At 49.1% G+C, this 19,140-nt stretch overlaps 1 protein-coding gene across 3 annotated transcripts in view; it reads right to left on the bottom strand.

Annotated features, from left to right (window-relative positions):
- The window catches only part of ERICH6B (glutamate rich 6B), a 2,074,788-nt gene that overhangs the window by 559,679 nt on the left and 1,495,969 nt on the right, over window positions 1–19,140 (bottom strand). For all 3 annotated transcript variants that reach the window (XM_069640454.1, XM_069640457.1, XM_069640455.1), the window contains one exon: window positions 15,703–15,848. In XM_069640454.1, the coding sequence (XP_069496555.1) occupies window positions 15,703–15,848 (146 nt within the window). The remainder of the gene's footprint in view (window positions 1–15,702; window positions 15,849–19,140) is intronic.

Raw genomic sequence — 19,140 nt, 5'->3', positions numbered from 1 at the left:
ATGTACCTCTATCACTGTTCTTGCCATTTTCAATTTACGTGGCATCCATTCCATAAATCACCTGCCTGGAATAAGGCCGGTATGGCTGCCTCAATGGACAATGCTTTTCACTTTTACAATGTTGGACAGAAGGGCGTGGCACGTGCCCTGGATGACATGTTCACCTGTCCATCACTAGAGGAGGATTGGTGGTCTCTTTTTGGTCTACTCCTCTTCATTTCTACACAAATTGCAAGGGCAAAGTGGTGAGTGTTTAACTTCAATTGCATTGGGGCATAGATTGAGAAGGTTTTCCTCAATGTTTTCTTCCTGGTATATTTAATGTCTGAGTTTGGTGAATAGTAGGATTCTTGTACTGCATTGACTTCCAGAGAAAGCCAGCTTCTCTGCCAAAGATATTGGTGCCAATGGGCAGCCAATGTAGGACGATTGAGGTAGGAGTGTTGTAACTGATTATCCATTGTTCCTTGATGAGTCATGCAACAGCATGTCAAACTCTTCCACGGGCACTAGAATGTTGTAGAAAATGCTGGCGAGGAGGGTGCTTGCATGTTGGATCAGGAGTATGATATCAGTTTGGATTGATGTTGTTGTTAGGGTAGATACTAAGGGGCCGATTCATGGAACAAATGTGCGCTGAAAAAAGTGGCGCAAGCTGGTGCAAGCAAGCGCAAGCGCGAAAAAGGAAGCGCACGCGTGTGATTCATGGAAGTCCCTGCGCGTGTTTTTCTCGGGATGTGCACCAAACCCGTGCGTGAAGCACACAGACGCACATGTCATTGCAACATCCCGAACGCCGTGCGCGACGCGCACTGGGAAAGCACACAACGTCCGCGCACATACCAAAAAGGGGGCGGGACACGGGGCGTAATGCACGGAATGGGGAACAACGTGTGAAAAAGAAGGCGTAACTGGGGAAGAACTGCAGGGAAATACACGGAATGCCCACACGCACGCGAACAACTCATATTCATGGATTTGAATATGGGAAACAAGCGCACGCTAAAAGACGCGCATAGGCGTCAACACGTCCGCCACAGGAAGTCAGGCATAAGTGTCCCCGCGCACAGTATAAAAGCGTGCACAAACAACAAATACGTACATACCGCTACAATGAATGCCCCATTTGTCGCAGCACTGATCATGGGACACCGCAGGAGCAGAAGAATAGCCAGGGCCCGCATTTTTTCCCCCCGGACAAGCGTTTTTGGGATGCCTGACGACCAGGTCTATGGCAGGTATAGGTTTCCACCTCGTATCATCCTAGACTTGGTCAGGGAGTGGGAAGATGACCTTACATCACCCACCCTCTGCTCCCAAGCATTGAGCCCCTTGGAGAAGATGCTCAATGTCCTGCATTTTTTGGCCACTGGGTCATTTCAGCGGGCTACTGCCATAGTTGGGGGGGGTCTCACAGGCCACACAGTCACGCTGCCTACACCAGGTGTTGGCAATCATGACTGCGCGCCCCTCAGTCCGCAGGCACATATACATGCCCAGAACACCCGCAAAAAAGGCAGGCTGTCGTCCAGGACTTTTACAGGGTGGCACACTTCTCCAAAGTGCTCAGTGTCATAGATTGCACCCATGTGGCCCTATGTCCACCTACGGCCACTAAGCACATCTACCGAAACTGCAAGCACCGGCATTCCATCAACGTGCGGGTTGTATGCGATGCCAAGGGAATCATCAACTCTGTCTATGAAACTACCCTGGCTCCACCCATGGCAGTTTCATATACAGAATGTCTGCCCTGAGCCGGGCCCTGGAAGCTGTGCAGCATGGCAACACATGGCTCCTAGGTGAATGCAAATGACTGTGCACATGCATGCATGTCACACACAGACAAATACACAAACCGCAATAATCACAACCATTATCACCTCTCCAGGGGACAATGCCTACCCTCTGAGCAACCACATGATGACGCCAATCCGGAACCCCACCACACCACCCCAGGTAAGATATAACGCTGCCCATATTGCAACCAGGGCCATAGTCGAGCGCACATTCGGAGTGCTCACGTCACGCTTCCGCTCCCTTGACCACTCTGGTGGCCAGCTACTCTATGCAGCCCCAGTAGTGTGCAGGATCATTGTGGCAGCATGTGTCCTGCACAATGTTGAAACACGGCAGGGCGTACCGGTGGACATGGTGGTGCCCCCACATCCCCAATCACAGGCACAGGGGAAGCCCATGGGTGGGGATAGGGCAAGTGGTGAGGCAGCCCGGACCCAGCTTGTGGCCACATTTTTCACCTAAACTCCCACCACTGCGGAGTGCACACAGGCCTGGCACATACCAGGTGACAATCAATGATGACAAACAGACAGTCAACTTTCACAACCTTACGACCCTGAGAATGTTGCCATGGAAGTGCCACATTGTGTGCATCCCTAGCTACTCAAACCTAACAAATCCTGTGTGACCAAAAGGTACACATGCAAAGTGTGAATCACACAGACTTGCAAAACAGGCCATGACAATCACTGGTATGTCACACAAAGCCACCACAACCACAACATGACATGGCAAGCAATAGTAAAACACCAACACAATAACAATAATGTACACATTGACATGTGAAAAATGCAAAGTGGCGTCAGACAATGATGCCTGACATCGAATCAGATGAAATGACTGACCAACAACCTCCCACACAAAGCAAGTCATACCCCAATGCATAACAACAGTTGTAGCTTGAACATAACAATGAATGCCTGTTCACATGAACATTGTGCACTGCAAAATAAACACTGCATAATACGTGTGCTGTGTCCATCTCCTGCAACACACTGCTCAGCACACAGCATAGTGACCAGTCATTGTGTGTGATGCACACCCTGAGCATCACATGAAAATGACAAACTAAATAAAAAAACAAATCATGCATGTACATGATCCACAAATGGTCATAGATCATGTGCTGCAGGGATACAGTGGTCCCCAGAAGGCTAACTGTGTGCACATGTGGGCATGGAAGGGTGGTTGTACATGTTGTGGATCATAGTGCGAGTGTGTGTGTCAATATCGAATGATGCACCACGAACTGATGTGTACTGTAACAGCTCCCGTGTACAGGCGCAGGAGTGGCACAAACCAACCACCCCCACTGCGGTCTGGGTGCCTGCAAGGTCAAACTCACACAGGCCTCTGAGACCCTGGTGGGGAAAGAGGGTCAGGGATATGCAGTCGGGACAGGCATTGGTATACTGGATAACTGGAATGAGGGGCAGGAGAGGGGAGTAGGATTGACAAGGGAAAGTAGGGAATGTACAAAAACATAATAATCACATTAACACATACACAATCAGACCAAACGTGTACATCATGCACATAGTACCAAATTACTCAAATTGAAGTCAAAGAGAAACTTATCTCTGGGGTGAGTTCTGGCCTCCTGCCTGCACACTCTCAGGTCCGGTAACATGAGCAGTTCAATGCTGCAAAGAGAGCCAGAGTCACTAATCTGTGCGTGCCCATAACACACACACACACCACCATGCATGCCCCAAAGTAACAAGATACTCTACAAACTATCTGGTGTGGTGCTTCGTACCCATACGTAAGATTCCCCCCGTGATGGTTCACACACAGTCAATGCAGTAAGTAATGTGCCGGTGGGTGCGTGGCAAATGTAAGACCAATGTGTCAAGATTCACACAACATCCAATGTTTCCTGGGTAAGCATCCAGACGCATTTAGCAAGGTACGACTTCAGTACAAGTCGTGTTCCAGCATAACCTAAATAAAGTAGGTAGTGCATGTGGCAATTCAAACCTGTAAATGAAATGCACTGCACACGAGTCTGTCCCTCGCTGTCTGTCCCTGTGAGCTGCTTCTTTCCCTGTCTTGGAACGCTACATGGCTAATACAACTGCCTCAATGGACCATGTTGGACTGGAGGATATGTGCCAATGCCCCTGCATGTGCCCCTGACAACTTTCCCATCAACTGCCCATTACTCCACCAACGCATCTTAGCTGTACTGTGCGCTTCAACACCAATATTTGTCCAAGCTCACCGTCAGTGGTGCTACTTAGCATGCATGTGCAACTGTCTGGTGGACGGTTGGCTGCGGTGTGGCCTCCTTGTGCTGCTCACCTTGCCTGGAATTCCTTGAAAACACATCAGCTTCTGTATGATGTATGAGCACAATCCCTTTGGCTCTGCCTGCGCACACATGTGCATGTCTGCACCACCGAACGTGGCCAGCTTCCAGACATCCAATGGGACATCCAATGGGCCATGTCTGCTTGGAAAGGTGGTATGGAGGCTCATCCCCCTGCAGAAAGGGCAGAAAACACATGATTAATGCATGAAATTTCCCTGTGTGTGTCTCCTCAGGCATGTCATGAGTGGACCATGTCAGAGACGTACATCTGAAATCACTCCATCAGTGCAACTTTCCCAGCCAAAGTGTGTCAGCCACTGTCTACAGCATGAATTGCATGAAGCACACGTACAGCAAAGATAATAAACACACTACACAATGTATAGCAATTAATGCACACATGAATCATGAAACCACCCATCTAGCATAGGAAGAACTGTGGTCAAAATCACCCCTATCATCCCCACTAGGGGTGTCAACACAAGTAGTACAGCAGCAGACATGCCACAGATATGACAGTCCAAAGCCCTTGTGTAATAGGCTGTTACACCGAACCATCCTTGCGAGCCCATGGATAAACAGGAGTGGCATATGTGAGTCAGGGCCCCAAGCTGCAAACACATACACGAGACAAGCTTGAAGGGACCAGCTGGAAAAGACAGTGGATGCTTTCAAAAGCCACAAAGCACCACACCATCACATGAAAGCACAACAGACAAGCAATTTTAAACTATATTAACTAATTACACTAACTATCAAAAACCTACATTACCTAATTAAGCTAACTATCAAATAGAAACTTAACTAACTAAACTAAAAGATAAATCAAAAATGGCCACATATGACCCGGGGGGGAGGCACCCAGGAGGGGGGAGGTACAGGGTGCTGCTCAACACCCACATGCGATGATGTTGAGGAAAAAAAAACCTCCATGGGCTCAACACCTGCACAGCCCGACCTATGTGGGAGATACCTCGTCGTCCGAGTCTGGCTCTTCCTGGAAAGGAGGACATGTCACATGAGCCTGACCACGCCTAGCTGCAGCTTGTCCCTCGTTAGCAGCAAGTCTGCTGGATGGCTGAGCCTGGTTCTGTGCGGCGATGACACGTAGGTCTGCATGCAGAACCTCACGTGATACGCGTGCTTCCTCTTGCAAGGTAACACGTGTAACACAGAGTTCCTCCTGCAAGGCCTGGCTGGACAACTGCTGCACCTCCCGGCAAGCATGTAGCTCAGCCGAGATGGTGCGCTCAAGCTGCGCAAACCTCTCCTTTGACCGCTCCCTCTGGGACATCAGAAGGACACCCAGAGTGGATCTGAGGGAAGCATACTCCTCCCTCAGGGCCTCCATGTGTGCCTCTGCGTGAGCAGCAATTGCTTCACACAGAGACAACATTTCAGCCTGTCATGCCCTGTCTGAGGCCGCCATGCCCAGCTTGAGCGAGCAGGCTGTGGACCGTGCCGCCTGCTGCTGGAGAAGCACCTGCCTAGCAGGGAGGAGCACGGATTGGGCCACACGCTCCATGCTCACAGCGATGTTCTCCATTGCTGCCACCTGGCGTTCAGAATTGGCAGTCATGTCCTGCTCCCACTCAGTATACAGCGGTTGCGCGCAGCGACCGCATTGCTGGGCTTGACACCTGCGGGACCCACGGACCGGGTGTCCTCGTTGTGTTGGCACCACCCGCGGCTGCACGACTACATGCCCCCGTTGATGTGATGGCCCAGGCACATCAGTGACTGGTGTGGAGGGTGACCCTGCGTCCCGATCCACCACAGGCGGAGGTTCCAAGACTGTCTGACCCCTCAGTGCAGGTGTCACAGACAGAGGAGTGCCCACATCAGAATCACTCACCCCTGACATATGGACCTGATGCACATCCAACTCGACATTGACGTTAGAGTGGTCATCAGGGCTGGACTCATTGCCAGCCAAAGACAAGATGGACTGTAGCACATGTGGGTTTTCGTGGCCTACCACCCCACGACCCCCACTTGTGCCGGGTTGCTGTAGTGATAACAACCCTGTGCCTGGCATGACAACACCATCCTCTGGCTCCATTGTGTCATCATCTGAAAAGTAGAGAGAAAAAAGGTCACTACACATGTTAGAAGCACACAACACACACACACATAAACATCACACAGACACCAAACACATGAAGCAGACATGTCACACACAAAAGAGAACCTGCCATGCATGCTGGGTCAACTTGACATTGCTTCTGTGATTAGGCATGTAGAAGGGTGTTATATCGCTCTGAAGTGGGTCGATGCAGTGCAGCACATTTGTACGTTACTCACTATCCACATGTACAAGTACTTCATGATGTGTATCAGAAAATGTGAAGGCAGTGCAAGGTCAACTTCAGCCATCACGTGCAATGTGCATGCAATGGGTAGCATGTCTACAAGCAAACCACCCCTCCCCCCAAGTGCAAATGGAGGGATGCCTGGCATGGCATCAAAAGGATGACCATAGACCTGTGCATTGACAGACAGTGTTGACTAGCATCAATTGCATCATGTGAGTCAAGTGACAACACAGCAGATGATGATGGGACAGTAAGCAGGACCCATGATGAAATCTCAGGAGTACACCCACGTTTGAAGAAGACACTACACCAGTTGGACAGAGTCATTGGCCATGAAACAGGCTGTGACCCACACAGACTGTCACACCCTAAACATGTGTGCGACGCAGGACTGAGCCACAGTGGCCATGGGAAGGCTGATGAAATGCCATGCAATGTAGGTCACCCTGGACATGTACTACAATGATCATCCAGTCAAGGACACATAGGGGCATGCATGGAATCCACATGGAGCATGAATGGGCACTCATGTCCCTGCGGGGCATCTGACCTCTGCACAGTCCAAGTGAGACACCCTGCATCAAGTAAAAAGGATGTACCCCACAGCATATGTCTGGCAGATTGGCTGGTGGAAGTTAGCATGTACACAGGACGCATGGACAGGCAAGTACTCAACGGCAAAATTGAAGCAGACCAGTGCAAAGGTGAAATTGGGGTGCAGAGGGGGGGTGGAGGGGCAAGGGAGCATGCCTACGTTGAGTACCTGCATGCAGGCAGAGGACACGTGCACGTCAGTCATGCTATGACATAGTCCCAGGGCTGAGAGCAAGGTTCCCCCAGGCTACATGCAGAAGGGGCCAGTGAGCTGGAACATGGACCGGAGGGGCATCCTGGTGACCAGCATGTGAGTACGGTGCAATAGTGGTGATGCGGACAGTCCCCGTCCGCTCCACATGTCCACCATCCTGCAGAGCAGCCATGCATCAGTGAAGCATTGCATTACTTGCACATCAGAACCATGTACACATGACATGTAGTGGCAGTCATGCACAACACATCACACAAGTAAAACACACATGTCCTCAACAAACACGCAGCAACACTCACTGGACTGGGCATCAAAGTCTGACATCTCTCCCACTCCTTCGACCGATTCAGGTGGTATGAACTCCGCAATAAGTGACTCGTGCGGAGTGAGGTCTTCCTCCTCAGGTGCCGGCCCACTGCCAGTCACCAGAGTCAAGTTGTAATTTGAGGCACGCTTAGCCTTAGCGCTACGTTTGAGGTCATTCCAACGCTTTTTGCACTCTTGCGCCGTGCGCACCTCATGGCCGAATGCACTCACACGTTCCGCAACTTGCTTCCAGTGGGTATCACGGTGGGCAGTCGTAGTCTGACAATTAGGCCCCGCTAGCATGGCAGTACGCGGTGGCACCCAGGAACACGAAAAACGCGGGACACGCAGGCTACTATGACCTCGAAAACGGGTACGCGATACACAGGGGCACCCGCAGTGGGAAAAATAGCGTGCGCGACTCACCGTCAGACTAGCGCGATGATGAAAAACACGCGTAGCCAATACCCCCGCCAAAAGACAAGATACGTCCTTGATCCGCTGTGAAGTTGTGATGGAGCGCCAAACAACACGAAGTAGCAACACACACGTCGGTCTCCACGAAAGGCACATACAGCAAACTGCTGGCCCCGCTCACCGTGCTGAGGGAAACACCCGCGTGCGTCACGTCACTTACGCGCTTAGGCCCTTTCCTCGAATTACACGCATTCAGTCACGGACGTGTGGTTTTTTCACATGCTGATCCACTATGCACCCGTGTTGAGGGAAACGCCCGTGCGCGCTACGTCAGAGATGCACTTACACGCTAAGGGCCTTTCCTCGAATTACACGCTGACGTGCAATTTTTTCACGTGCCAAATCACTCCATATCAAGCTGGCCACGCAACAACACACGGAAGACCACGCTCCTGCCCAGAAGGCCATATTGCTGCCCCCCAGATCCCTGAGCATGCTCCCACCTGCCATCTGCTGCTGCCTGCCTGCTGCCCACGTGCCCTGCTATTTGGTGCCTGCACGTCAGCCAGGGGTGCAGTTGCTGTGACCACCCCTGCTGGAACTGAAGACTCCCGACTGGGATACCATCGCACCACAGCCCAGCCCCAGGACCCAGTTGCCCACTCACACCTGCCTCTGGGGTTGCCAATGTCGGTCACTACACCATCTGGCACCACTGGCAACCCCCAAGCAGAGAGGCAGAGGGCCACCAGCTTCAGTGCCAATGAAGTTGGTGTCCTGGTGGAGCAAGTCCTGGGGCAGTATGATGCCCTCTTTGGAAGTTTGCGCGCCTACAATGAAGGATGGAAGAGGATCTGGATGGACATCGTGACTGCCATCAACGAGGAGGGGGTGGCAGTCCGCGAGATCAAACATGTCCGGAAGCGCTGGGAGGACTTCAGGTCCAGGACCCTCAACAAGGCCCGGCGCCTCTTGAACACAGCGGATGCCAAGGGGTGCTGGGTCCACCTGACCGACAACCAGATGAGGGTCCTGGAACGCATACGCTGAGTGCTCTATGTCCAGGTCCTTGAGGGGCAGACCCGTCTGGAGTCGAGCAGTAAGTGTACATGCATACTGATCGGACGCTGTGCGTGTTGTGGTGTGCCAGGAGTGTGCAGGTTGCACATATGTCTTTGAAGGGACATGTATGGCTGCGTATGTACAGGGACGTGAACCTGCCACATGTGATTCCTATCAAGTGTGATACATATCGATGGTGTATGTGTTGGTAAGCATGCTGTGCAAATGTATGTGTGGGTGCACACATGTAATGAATTATGAGTATGTACTGTGGCATGGATGTGGTGCCAAACATGGATGCTGATTCATGCTGCATGTATCTGCACTATGCACATGTGCATGTGGGTGTATTTGACAAGTGTGCAACTGTGATGCAACATGGATGCATGTGACACTGACATGTAGAAGGCTGAATGCGAGATGTGACATGGATGGCGATCTCATCATTGCGACAGTTGGTGGAGATGTACACATGCATGTAAGTCTGGTGGCGTGTGGGCATGTGTTGTTCACTCCCCGTGTTTCATGTGACGTCAGGCTCACCTTCGGCTGCTCATGCTGTTGTTTGTGTATGGACGGTGCTGCCTGATGCAATATTCCTGTTGATTTGCTCATGTGTGTGAGTTGAAATGACATGTGTGTTGGGCAGTGTGATGCCATGTCTGTAGTTTTACACTGCCACTCATGTGCAACTGTCATGTGTGTATCAGTCCATTGTACAGTGCCCTAATGCCTGTGTTCTATCCCTCCCTGTCTGCAGCATCAACTGATGAAGAGGGCGGAGAGGGTGCTGTGGAGCAAAGTGGCAGTGATTGCACCACCAGCCGGAGACGCAAGGCCCGGCTCCCCTTCCACATTGTCATCTCGTCAGGGAGTGAGGAGTCTGGTCCCGGGTCCAGGCCGCCGCTGCCGAGGGTATGTCCAAGAGGCAGAGGTCGGAGGTGGACTCCTCGACAGCGGAAGGGGCAGCTGAGACCCCACAGGGTCCGACGGAGGAAGATGGCATGGAGTCATCCAGGTTGGTGGGGGGTTTGGTGGAGGAGGAGGCCGTGGAAGGGACACACACGGGGTCTGGAGGTGGGGATTCCACTAGTGCTAGTGGTGCAGTGGAGGTGCCTGTGTGTAATCCTGTCCCGATCCTGTGACTGCGTCATCCTGCACCAGCAGGGATGCCTACGTCCAGACCCGTTTTCAGGGAGGGGATGAGCGCACAACAACTGGCCTTCCTCTCCCTGCGGACGTGGCAATCCGGGACCTGGTTGAGCCTGTCCTGGCTGGGATGGCGTTGCGTCAACGGGGCATGCGAGGTGACCTGCAGTGTTTTCGTGAAGACACTGCACGTCATCTCGGATGCCTCGTTTACCGCGTTGACCTACTGGGACGGGTCACCAGGGCTGGATTCCTCCGTATGCTGGACTTTATTCTGAACCCCTCCTCACCTGAATCCCCTATGCACCAGTCGTCCTCCATGCCATCTTCCCACCCGTGTATCACCTGGGTACTCTGTGGAGCTGCCTCTGACCCAGTGGCTAGTCTGGTGGAGGACACATCCCTACCACAGACACCCAGCAGGGGTGGCCACCACAACAACTGCACCCAAGCCGGAGGAGGACGTGCAGGCAGCAAGAGCCAGGGCACAGGCACAGCAGCAGCAGCAGCAACAAGGTGGGAGCGATGATGGCTCGGGGCCATCAACATCAGAGGGGCAGGCATCGGCTCACAATGGTCAGGGCGGAGAACTCCATGCGGAGGGCACTGAGGCGGGACGAGTGCCTCGAGGCTATTCGCAGGGAGTTGGAGTCCAACATGGCATCGTCCCTGCGAACCCTCGGGCCATGGAAGAGGACTGCCTCCAGGACATTGAGCAGGAGTTCGATTATGCCCTGGCACGGGACATCGGAAAGTGAGCCGTCGGACTAGCCCGCCGCCATTGTAAATAGTTTTTAGTGTTAGGTTTCATTTTCGTTTTGCTTTATTTTGGGGTGATTGGACTATGCCACACACTTTTGTATATAGTTCTTTTCTTAGGTAGTTTTTTGGATAGGTTTCATTTCTTTCGTTGGGCTCATGGACCCTGGATGAACTCGGTGTACATAGTTGAAAAGTGGATCATGTGAGGATTTTATTTTATTAATCACCATGGATCAATGGATTTTTCAATTTACGTTTCCTTTGGATTTCATTTGGTGGACCGTGAGATTGGACACATGTTCTTTTTTCATCACTTTGGATTGGTTCTTCATATGTTTTTTTTATTCTGTTTCGGACATACATTTCATTTCATTGTTTGAAATATGTTTTATGCTTTCATTTAATTAATTTTGTTAATAATACATTTTTGTTTCTTACTTCCATGTGTGGTATTCGCTCATTGGGTTGCTGCATGTGAAAAAGTGGATTTAGACAATCACTTGCACCCAGTGTGTGTGTGTGAGGGACATGTTTTGATGTACATAGTTCACTTTCGTTTTGTGTCATGGAATAGCCATTTCAGTGTGGGGTGGATTGGGGACTTGATTGCCTCTCAAGACTGGGGTGGCGTGCTGTGGGATTTTGGTGCACATGAGGCCCATGATTGGGCATCTTTATGACGTGTTGGAGGGGACATGAGTCGGGGCATGCTGGCAGGTGTCCGTCAATGCTGGGTGGGGGTGCTGAGGGACATGAGTCGGGGCCTGCTGGCAGGTGCCTGTCAATGCTGGGTGGGTGGGGGTGCTGAGGGACATGAGGTGGGGCCTGCTGGCAGGTGTCCGTCAATGCTGAGTGGGTTGGGGTGCTGAGGGACATGAGTCGGGGCCTGCTGGCAGGTCCCTGTCAATGCTGGGTGGGTGGGGGTGTTGAGGAACATGAGTCGGGGCCTGCTGGCAGGTGCCCGTCAATGCTGGGTCGGTGGGGGTGCTGAGGGACATGAGGCGGGGCCTGCTGGCAGGTGCCCGTCAATGCTGGGTGGGTGGGGGTGCTGAGGGACATGAGTCAGGGCCTGCTGGCAAGTGCGCGTCAATGCTGGGTGGGTGGGGGTTCTGAGGGACATGAGTCGGGCCTGCTGGCAGGTGCCCCTCAATGCTGGGTGGGTGGGGGTGCTGAGGGACATGAGTCGGGTGCTGCTGGCAGGTGTCTGTCAATGCTGGGTGGGTGGGGGTGCTGAGGGACATGAGTCAGGGCCTGCTGCAGGTGCCCCTCAATGCTGAGTGGGTGGGGGTGCTGAGGGACATGAGTCGGTGATCACTAGTACTAGGTGACATGTGGGCTGGCTGGGGGGCATGCCCATGGTGAATGGGCTGCCTGCGGGACATGACCAGGGGTGCAGGGCACACCTGGGAGGACCCACACTGGCAATTCACGTGTGTAACACCCCGCACACCGCACTGGATACACGTACCCCGCTCAGACAGCGAAATTGTGTGTGAAAGTTCCAGCACACCCCAGAAATACACATACCCCGCTCGCACAGGGCCAATCGTGTGTGAAGGTTCCCGCGCACCCCAGAAATACACGTACCCCGCTTGCACAGGGCCAATCGTGTGTGAAACTTCCTGCGCACCCCAGAAATACACGTATCCCGCTTGCACAGGGCCAATCGCGTGTGAAAGTTCTCGTGCACCCCCAAAATACACGTACCCCGCTCGCACAGGGCCAATCGCGTGTGAAAGTTTCCGCGCACCCCTGAAATACACGTACCCCACTCGCACAGGGCCAATCGCGTGTGAAAGTTCCAGCGCACCCCCGAAATACACGTACCCCGCTCGCACAGGGCCAATTGCATGTGAAAGTTCCCGCATACCCCAGAAATACACGTACCCCGCTCGCACAGGGCCAATCGCGTGTGAAACTTACCCCACACAGCGGGGTATGTGTATTCGGAGGGGTGAGCGGGGAGTTTTACAGACGTTTTCGTGGTTGGGGGGCTGTATTGTGGTCCACTGGCCTGTGCGCCGTGTGTGGGATTTGTGCGCTCTTCATGGCGCACGGGGAGGGGTTGTGGACGTAACTGGCGCTGCTGCAGGGTCGCTGCGATACTCTGCGCCATGGCTGGTTATGGATGTTGAAATCCATGAATACGCTGTTCGCGGAAATTGATTTTGGCGCACGCGGCTGGCGCAGACTGCCGCACGTGCACACTGTGCACACTGTGCACCAGCCGCGTGCGCCACTTGTGCGCTGAATTCTGTGAATTAAGCCCAAAGTAGCTGGACACAAGTGAAGAGTTTGGGTATGAATACTTCCAGATTAATGTCCGTTGGAAGTGAATGGAAGTGAGAGTGGATATTGTTTTTGGGTCATTTGAGGCAAAGTATGCCACTCATCAACAGGTATTTTACGTACAATGATAATATTCCATGTTTATATATTGCTTTGTTCTATATTGCACTCACCTTTAAGCATGATATTAATATGTGTGTTAATATGTGTTATTATCCAATCTATTAGTAGTTTATCAACCTCAGAAGATGAATGCTAAATCGACCCTGCTGGGATCTGAATCTGGGTCTTGCAGGCTGAACGCAGATGTCTGGGTTAAGTGTTAACTTGCTGAGCTACCCTGCTCGTTATACATTGATGAGCATTGTTGAGTGTTGTCTGCCTATTGATGTATTTTAATTCTGTAGTCGTTAATGAGGAATGCAAGGAATTCCATGAAGAGGTTGAAGATGAAAGGGGAGAGCTGAAGATGTGATTGTCAGCTATTGGGATCTGGAGCAGCTGAATTGATGTATGTTGCTTTGGTAGGTTGTGAACTAGGGCAGCACATTGCCTCTAATGGCCACTTCAGACGAGAGAATATCCACGTGGGCTTTGTGGTCAGTGTTATGCAACATTACTGCTAGGCCAGGTGAGGCCAGCAGGCAGAGGTCACCATTGTTCCTTTTGCATATGGCACTCTCTCTCAATGGGATTGTGATTGTTTCTGTGCTGCAATGCAGCCTGAAGATTGGCTGGTAGGCATGCAAGAGATTGTGGCTGTCAGTGTGCGTTTTCACCTAAACTAAGAGAACATTTTCAGATCTTCCAGAGAAAGTGTTAATGATTGATTGGTATCAGGGCCATCTCAATCATCAGGGCATTGACGTTAGGACCACAACGAAGTTTCACAATTTTGGCGCAGCATTTTGGGTGACAATTGTGAATGGCATTTGTGGTCTCAAATTTGGCTGAGGTCTAGTAGACAGTGGAGTTTATGTTGTGTAAATTGAAAGAGGACATGCCGTTTTTCCATGGTTACAATTTTTTGCCACCTTTAGAATTTTTATCTGTTTCATGAGGGATGGAGCGGCATTTTCTTCTAGCACTATCACGTCCTGACATAGTATATCTTCGTGTCACATGGGCAGCATGAGTTACACAAACAGTTGATAACGGGATGTGGGGGTTCATCAAAAGTCTTCCCTATTGCTGCTGCCATCCTCCAATGCATTCCTGATCCCCTTGCCCAAACCATTCTTGTCCAGGGTTTTTCCTTTGAAGTGTGTGGGTTCTGTTAAATATTGGGTGACGTCCTATCTATTTCGATGGTTTAGAAGAACTATATTTATGTTCTTTGTGGCAGAGTTCCCTTAGAGATTGGAAGGTTCTCTCTATAATTGAGAGACATGATCGGTACCAAGCCTCTAAGGGTTTGCTTGCTGGTAGTGTATACAAGAGATGTAAGTGGGGTAGCAACAGGTGAAAACTTAACAGAAATGATGAAAATTGCTTCTTGGGGGTGCAAGGCCATGTTACTTTATTGGTGCCCGATAGGCACCAATACAAAAAAATAATAAAGAATAATTCTTCCAAAAGAACATGAGGAGTTTGTTCTCTGTAATTGCGTAAGCAATTACAGTTGCATGTTGTATCCAGAGAGGATGAGGATGCCCAGGAAACACTCAACTCCACCTGACATTTTGGCCATACTGTTTGGAATTGCTTCAGAAAGTTATGTGCTTGTTTAACTCATAATCTACATTTCTTTAAGTGCTTAAACCCGCACCAAAAGGTAACACTGCACAATATTTGCGCAGCCGCTATTCAGATTCTGGCATAATGTGTCAACGATTTTGTGATTCAGTTTAGATGAAAGCAACTTGCTAGAAACCATGCAAAACATCAACAATGAAGACATAGGATACCCAGGTGATGGTGTCAGCAGCGCTGACAGCATGTAGTATTGCCAAGGTGATGCAATGAACATGAGCTATAGAGTTATTTCAGCGGGCGGATTGCGTGTTGAAGTGAAAGGGATGTGAATGAGATTGTTGGAATGGAGGCATGCATTGTATGAGAGAGTGTTGCATATTTGTCATTGAGAGTGAGGAGGGGAGTGACATGATGTGTGGGTGGAATATGCACATGTTAGTCTGAGTATCTGTATGGGTTTCTGCCCTAGGCCCTTGTAGGCAAAAACAGTACCAAACAGGTGTTACTCATGCCTTCTTCCATTCTTTGTTTCACATGCATGGACGAGGATGAATTAGGGGTACTGAAGAGATGTGGGCGGTATCACATGGTAACCAGCCCAACAATCCTACTGCTAATTCTGACTTTGCTCTGGTTCTGATTCCAACAGTGGAAAAATAGCAACACATCAATTTGCTGAATATTTGTCCAGTCCATAACTTGTTATAGATGACCCAGAGTCTGATACTTAGCAAAGAATTCCAAAACTCATACCCCTTACTTTTATTTTGGGGTGGGAGGCTTACCTATTTTCCACAGCTTGTTTAATTAGCAACTGCATACTTTTATGAGCAGGTGGTTGTGGGTTAAATATTTCCACATTTCCTTGTGGTGACATGGTGCTCTTGATCACATCCCGCATTAAGACTTGGTACATATGGCAGCAGAAGAGCTAAAGAAGAAATCAAAGAACAACCATTATGTACAAAAGTCACACATTGACCAGTGGCACTTTTATCAAACCAGAAACACCATGATGGGAAAAAGTATTTTGCTCATTGAATTCACTATTGGCAGAGGAATGGCATGGCATGTGTTTATTTTAAAACATATCTGCGAATGGAGAGGGAGTTGTTGAGGATCATTATTGTGAATGTCCGAATCCTGTTTAGAACTTTTCCTCCATCAGTTTAAGGCATTGTGGTGGTTTCATCTACATACAATTAAAAGTCATACATTTGGTCTTGGTTCCTTGGGACATGGGAGAAATGGTGTGGCCAAGGTGGAGGAGAGGGATTTGGAGCCCCCCCATTAAAATCCAAAATAAAAAACTATAATAATTATTATTAATATTGAGGTATTTCTGGAGCATGGGCCTAGCTTTGAGGAGCAACTGAGTACCTTACAATCATAGGGGGAAGAACATGGTTAGTGGAGCCGGGGAACAAGGTATTGGGGATCTAATAACAGTGGAGATGGACGCAGGGCCCTTTTTCAGTAAGGGATCTACAAGCAACCAGGGGATTGGATTGCCCAGTCTCAGGTAGCGTGGGTGTGGAAGGTGTGAGGACCTAGGTGTTAGGGAGAAGCCATTCCTTGCATAAAACTACAACAATCAATTTGCCACTAAGAAACTTACCACTTTGAAATGTATGTAGATGAAATTCCATAGAACATTTTTAAGTAAGACATTGACCCCTGCTGTTCCTCCCTCTTGCCTCCCTGCCCTTCCATAAAGGCAGAAAACATTTTTTGTGTCGAATTCTGCAAGGACCAGAGAAATATATATGGCATTGCTAAGTAGAAACACTCCATGACTACACTAAGATATGCATGCATTTACTAAGTTAGTTTTCCATGTTGACATTAACATAGAAGGAATTTGCTAAATAGTGGGAATTGACTACATTAAGAAGAAACACAGAGGATGTTCAGAACCTCAGGGGCCCCAAAATCCTTACTTTCCCTCATTTCAGCAGTCATGCATAAGACACTAGCTTGATAAATGTATCAAAGAACATATTGTCATAAGTCGATCCTGGCTTCCATACAGGAAGAGAATGCTGGCCCTGGTGTCTCTGTGATCCATTAAACAAAAGGCTCTGTACTGCAATTAAGAGTGACATTAGACATTTTGCTCTATTTTCTCACCCGAAGTTGCCATTTCTTCAGCACATATCCACAATGTCGGTTTCCAAATGTATCTGAAGTTAAGTTGAGACAGTTGTGAGAGTCGCTGTCTATGGTTTCTCCGCGAAGTGATTCTGTGTGATTTATCAGGGCCCCTTATGTGTGGTGTGGTAATGCCGACAAATTACACACATAATGATCACTTACAATAATCAAAAAAGTATCTTTATCAGTTAGTTCGACTAGGAACAGGTATGGCCAAACGCCTAGAGGTACTAGGAGATAAACTACAAACAATGAAGTTTGGTCTAAGGCCAAGAGAGCAAATGATATGTCACCACAAAAGTGGGGGCTTCCTCAAGACGTCAAATATCTTTGTAAGTTCTTGTTCTGTAGGAACATTTTAACAACCACTTTTATTTATTTCCAAAGACTGCTCAGCTGGCCATTTATTTCCAAAGATTACTCAGCTGGCCATATTCAGGCATTTTACTGCTGCTTGTAGGTCCACACCACCTTATTTTTTTCACAGGGATAACTATTTTCAGCCGTCAAATGAAGCAAGATTTACTTGAATAGTATTCAAATGGACAAATCACTATATATATTTTAATTCTCCTGGCCATAAAAGTGATGCTCCCCAATATTATGAAGAAAATGAAAATTAAATTACCACGTTGTTCAATTCTTTGCATCGGCACGGAAAAAACAATAGTTAAACACGGCAGATTGGGAAATTATGATGCCACACATTCGATTTATCACCGATCCTCAATCAGGAATTTCGCCTCCTTTTGTATAGTATATAGAATCTTCCAACGGACACGAAGGCCCGGCTTTCCAGCCCGTATGTTCAGACTGATCCTTTCTTCGAAGGCCCCCCACAAAAACCCACGAGGAAAAAACAAAAGCCGAAACCCCACAGCTTGTTTGCAGCTGTATTTAATGCAGTGCTTATTGTCTCATCACTTTAAACATTTTTGGATATTATTGGGGTGTTACCCTCTGCATGTGATGCTTACAGCAAAATGCCCTCCCCCCCACGTGACACTTTGGGTTATCTTCCCTCTTCTACTGTTCATTCTGTTTTCTCTCCTCACCAAATACCTCATATTGCAGCATTATATGTTTCTGTGCAGTAGCACTTTTTGGGCGTTTCTATGTGCAGTATGGAATTACCATAACAAATAATCTTGGATTCAAATAACCGGACAGACTCAAAGAATTTGGCAAAATACTACTTTATTATCAGTTCAATAAGGTAGGGAAACCCGGCAAACAACAAGTTGTAGTCCACACACTTTGAGTTACATTTCAGGTACAGAAAGGCTTTATACCTCAAACTGCGTCAGCTATGACGTCATCTCACGTGGCAAATAATAAAATCTATTGGATGAAGAGATTGGTTAGGAGAACATATCTACTTATATCTACTTATAGGTTCTGTGAGTGTTAGTAATATTATTGGCTGTGCCTTGTCTTGTCGGGTAGGCATGCCTTGAACTTCCCTCTAACTATGTATAATACAGATTATAGCAGCATAACAGCAGCGGATTGGCTTCTGCAACAGTGTATGGTCCACCATCACATAAGCCCTTTGATTGGTTGGTGCTTCTCTCCCAACCTTGGACACTCGGCTCGTTAGCAGCACGTATGAAAATCGAAACCCAGGCGCAGAGAACGTCAGACTTCTGCCCACTTGCCCAATTAATCTACCCTCTCTCATCAGCCAAGTCTTCAGCCAAGTCTTCTCCTTTGTACTTGACCTTGCTGGATGCTCTCTTCTCTGGAACTTTAAGGGGAATTAAGGTACATCGTTATCTTTGCCCAGGGCTTCTGAATAGGCCTGGTTTTCTGGTCTTGCACAGTGTGTGAAGAGACCATGATTTTGTCCATTTCACCTTCTATTTAGTGCTTATTTGATTCAATTATATCGAGTGTCATTACCCTCTTTAGTCTCTGGAGACCTGGTTGCTTCATCTCACATATGCTTTTCTGCATCTTTAATTGTCAATACTTGGCATTCACACATGTTTGCTCATTTACTTAATCTAAGAGAAATATGTTCTGCGTACATTGCTTATCCTTGTTGACTCCCCTTGTACCGTTCAGTA

This window comes from Ambystoma mexicanum, chromosome 7q, assembly GCF_040938575.1.
Source record: "Ambystoma mexicanum isolate Mex_15411 chromosome 7q, UKY_AmexF1_1, whole genome shotgun sequence".
NCBI lineage: Eukaryota > Metazoa > Chordata > Amphibia > Caudata > Ambystomatidae > Ambystoma > Ambystoma mexicanum.
Note: the sequence above shows the minus strand (reverse complement) of the source record. Positions and strands in the feature narration are given on the sequence as shown.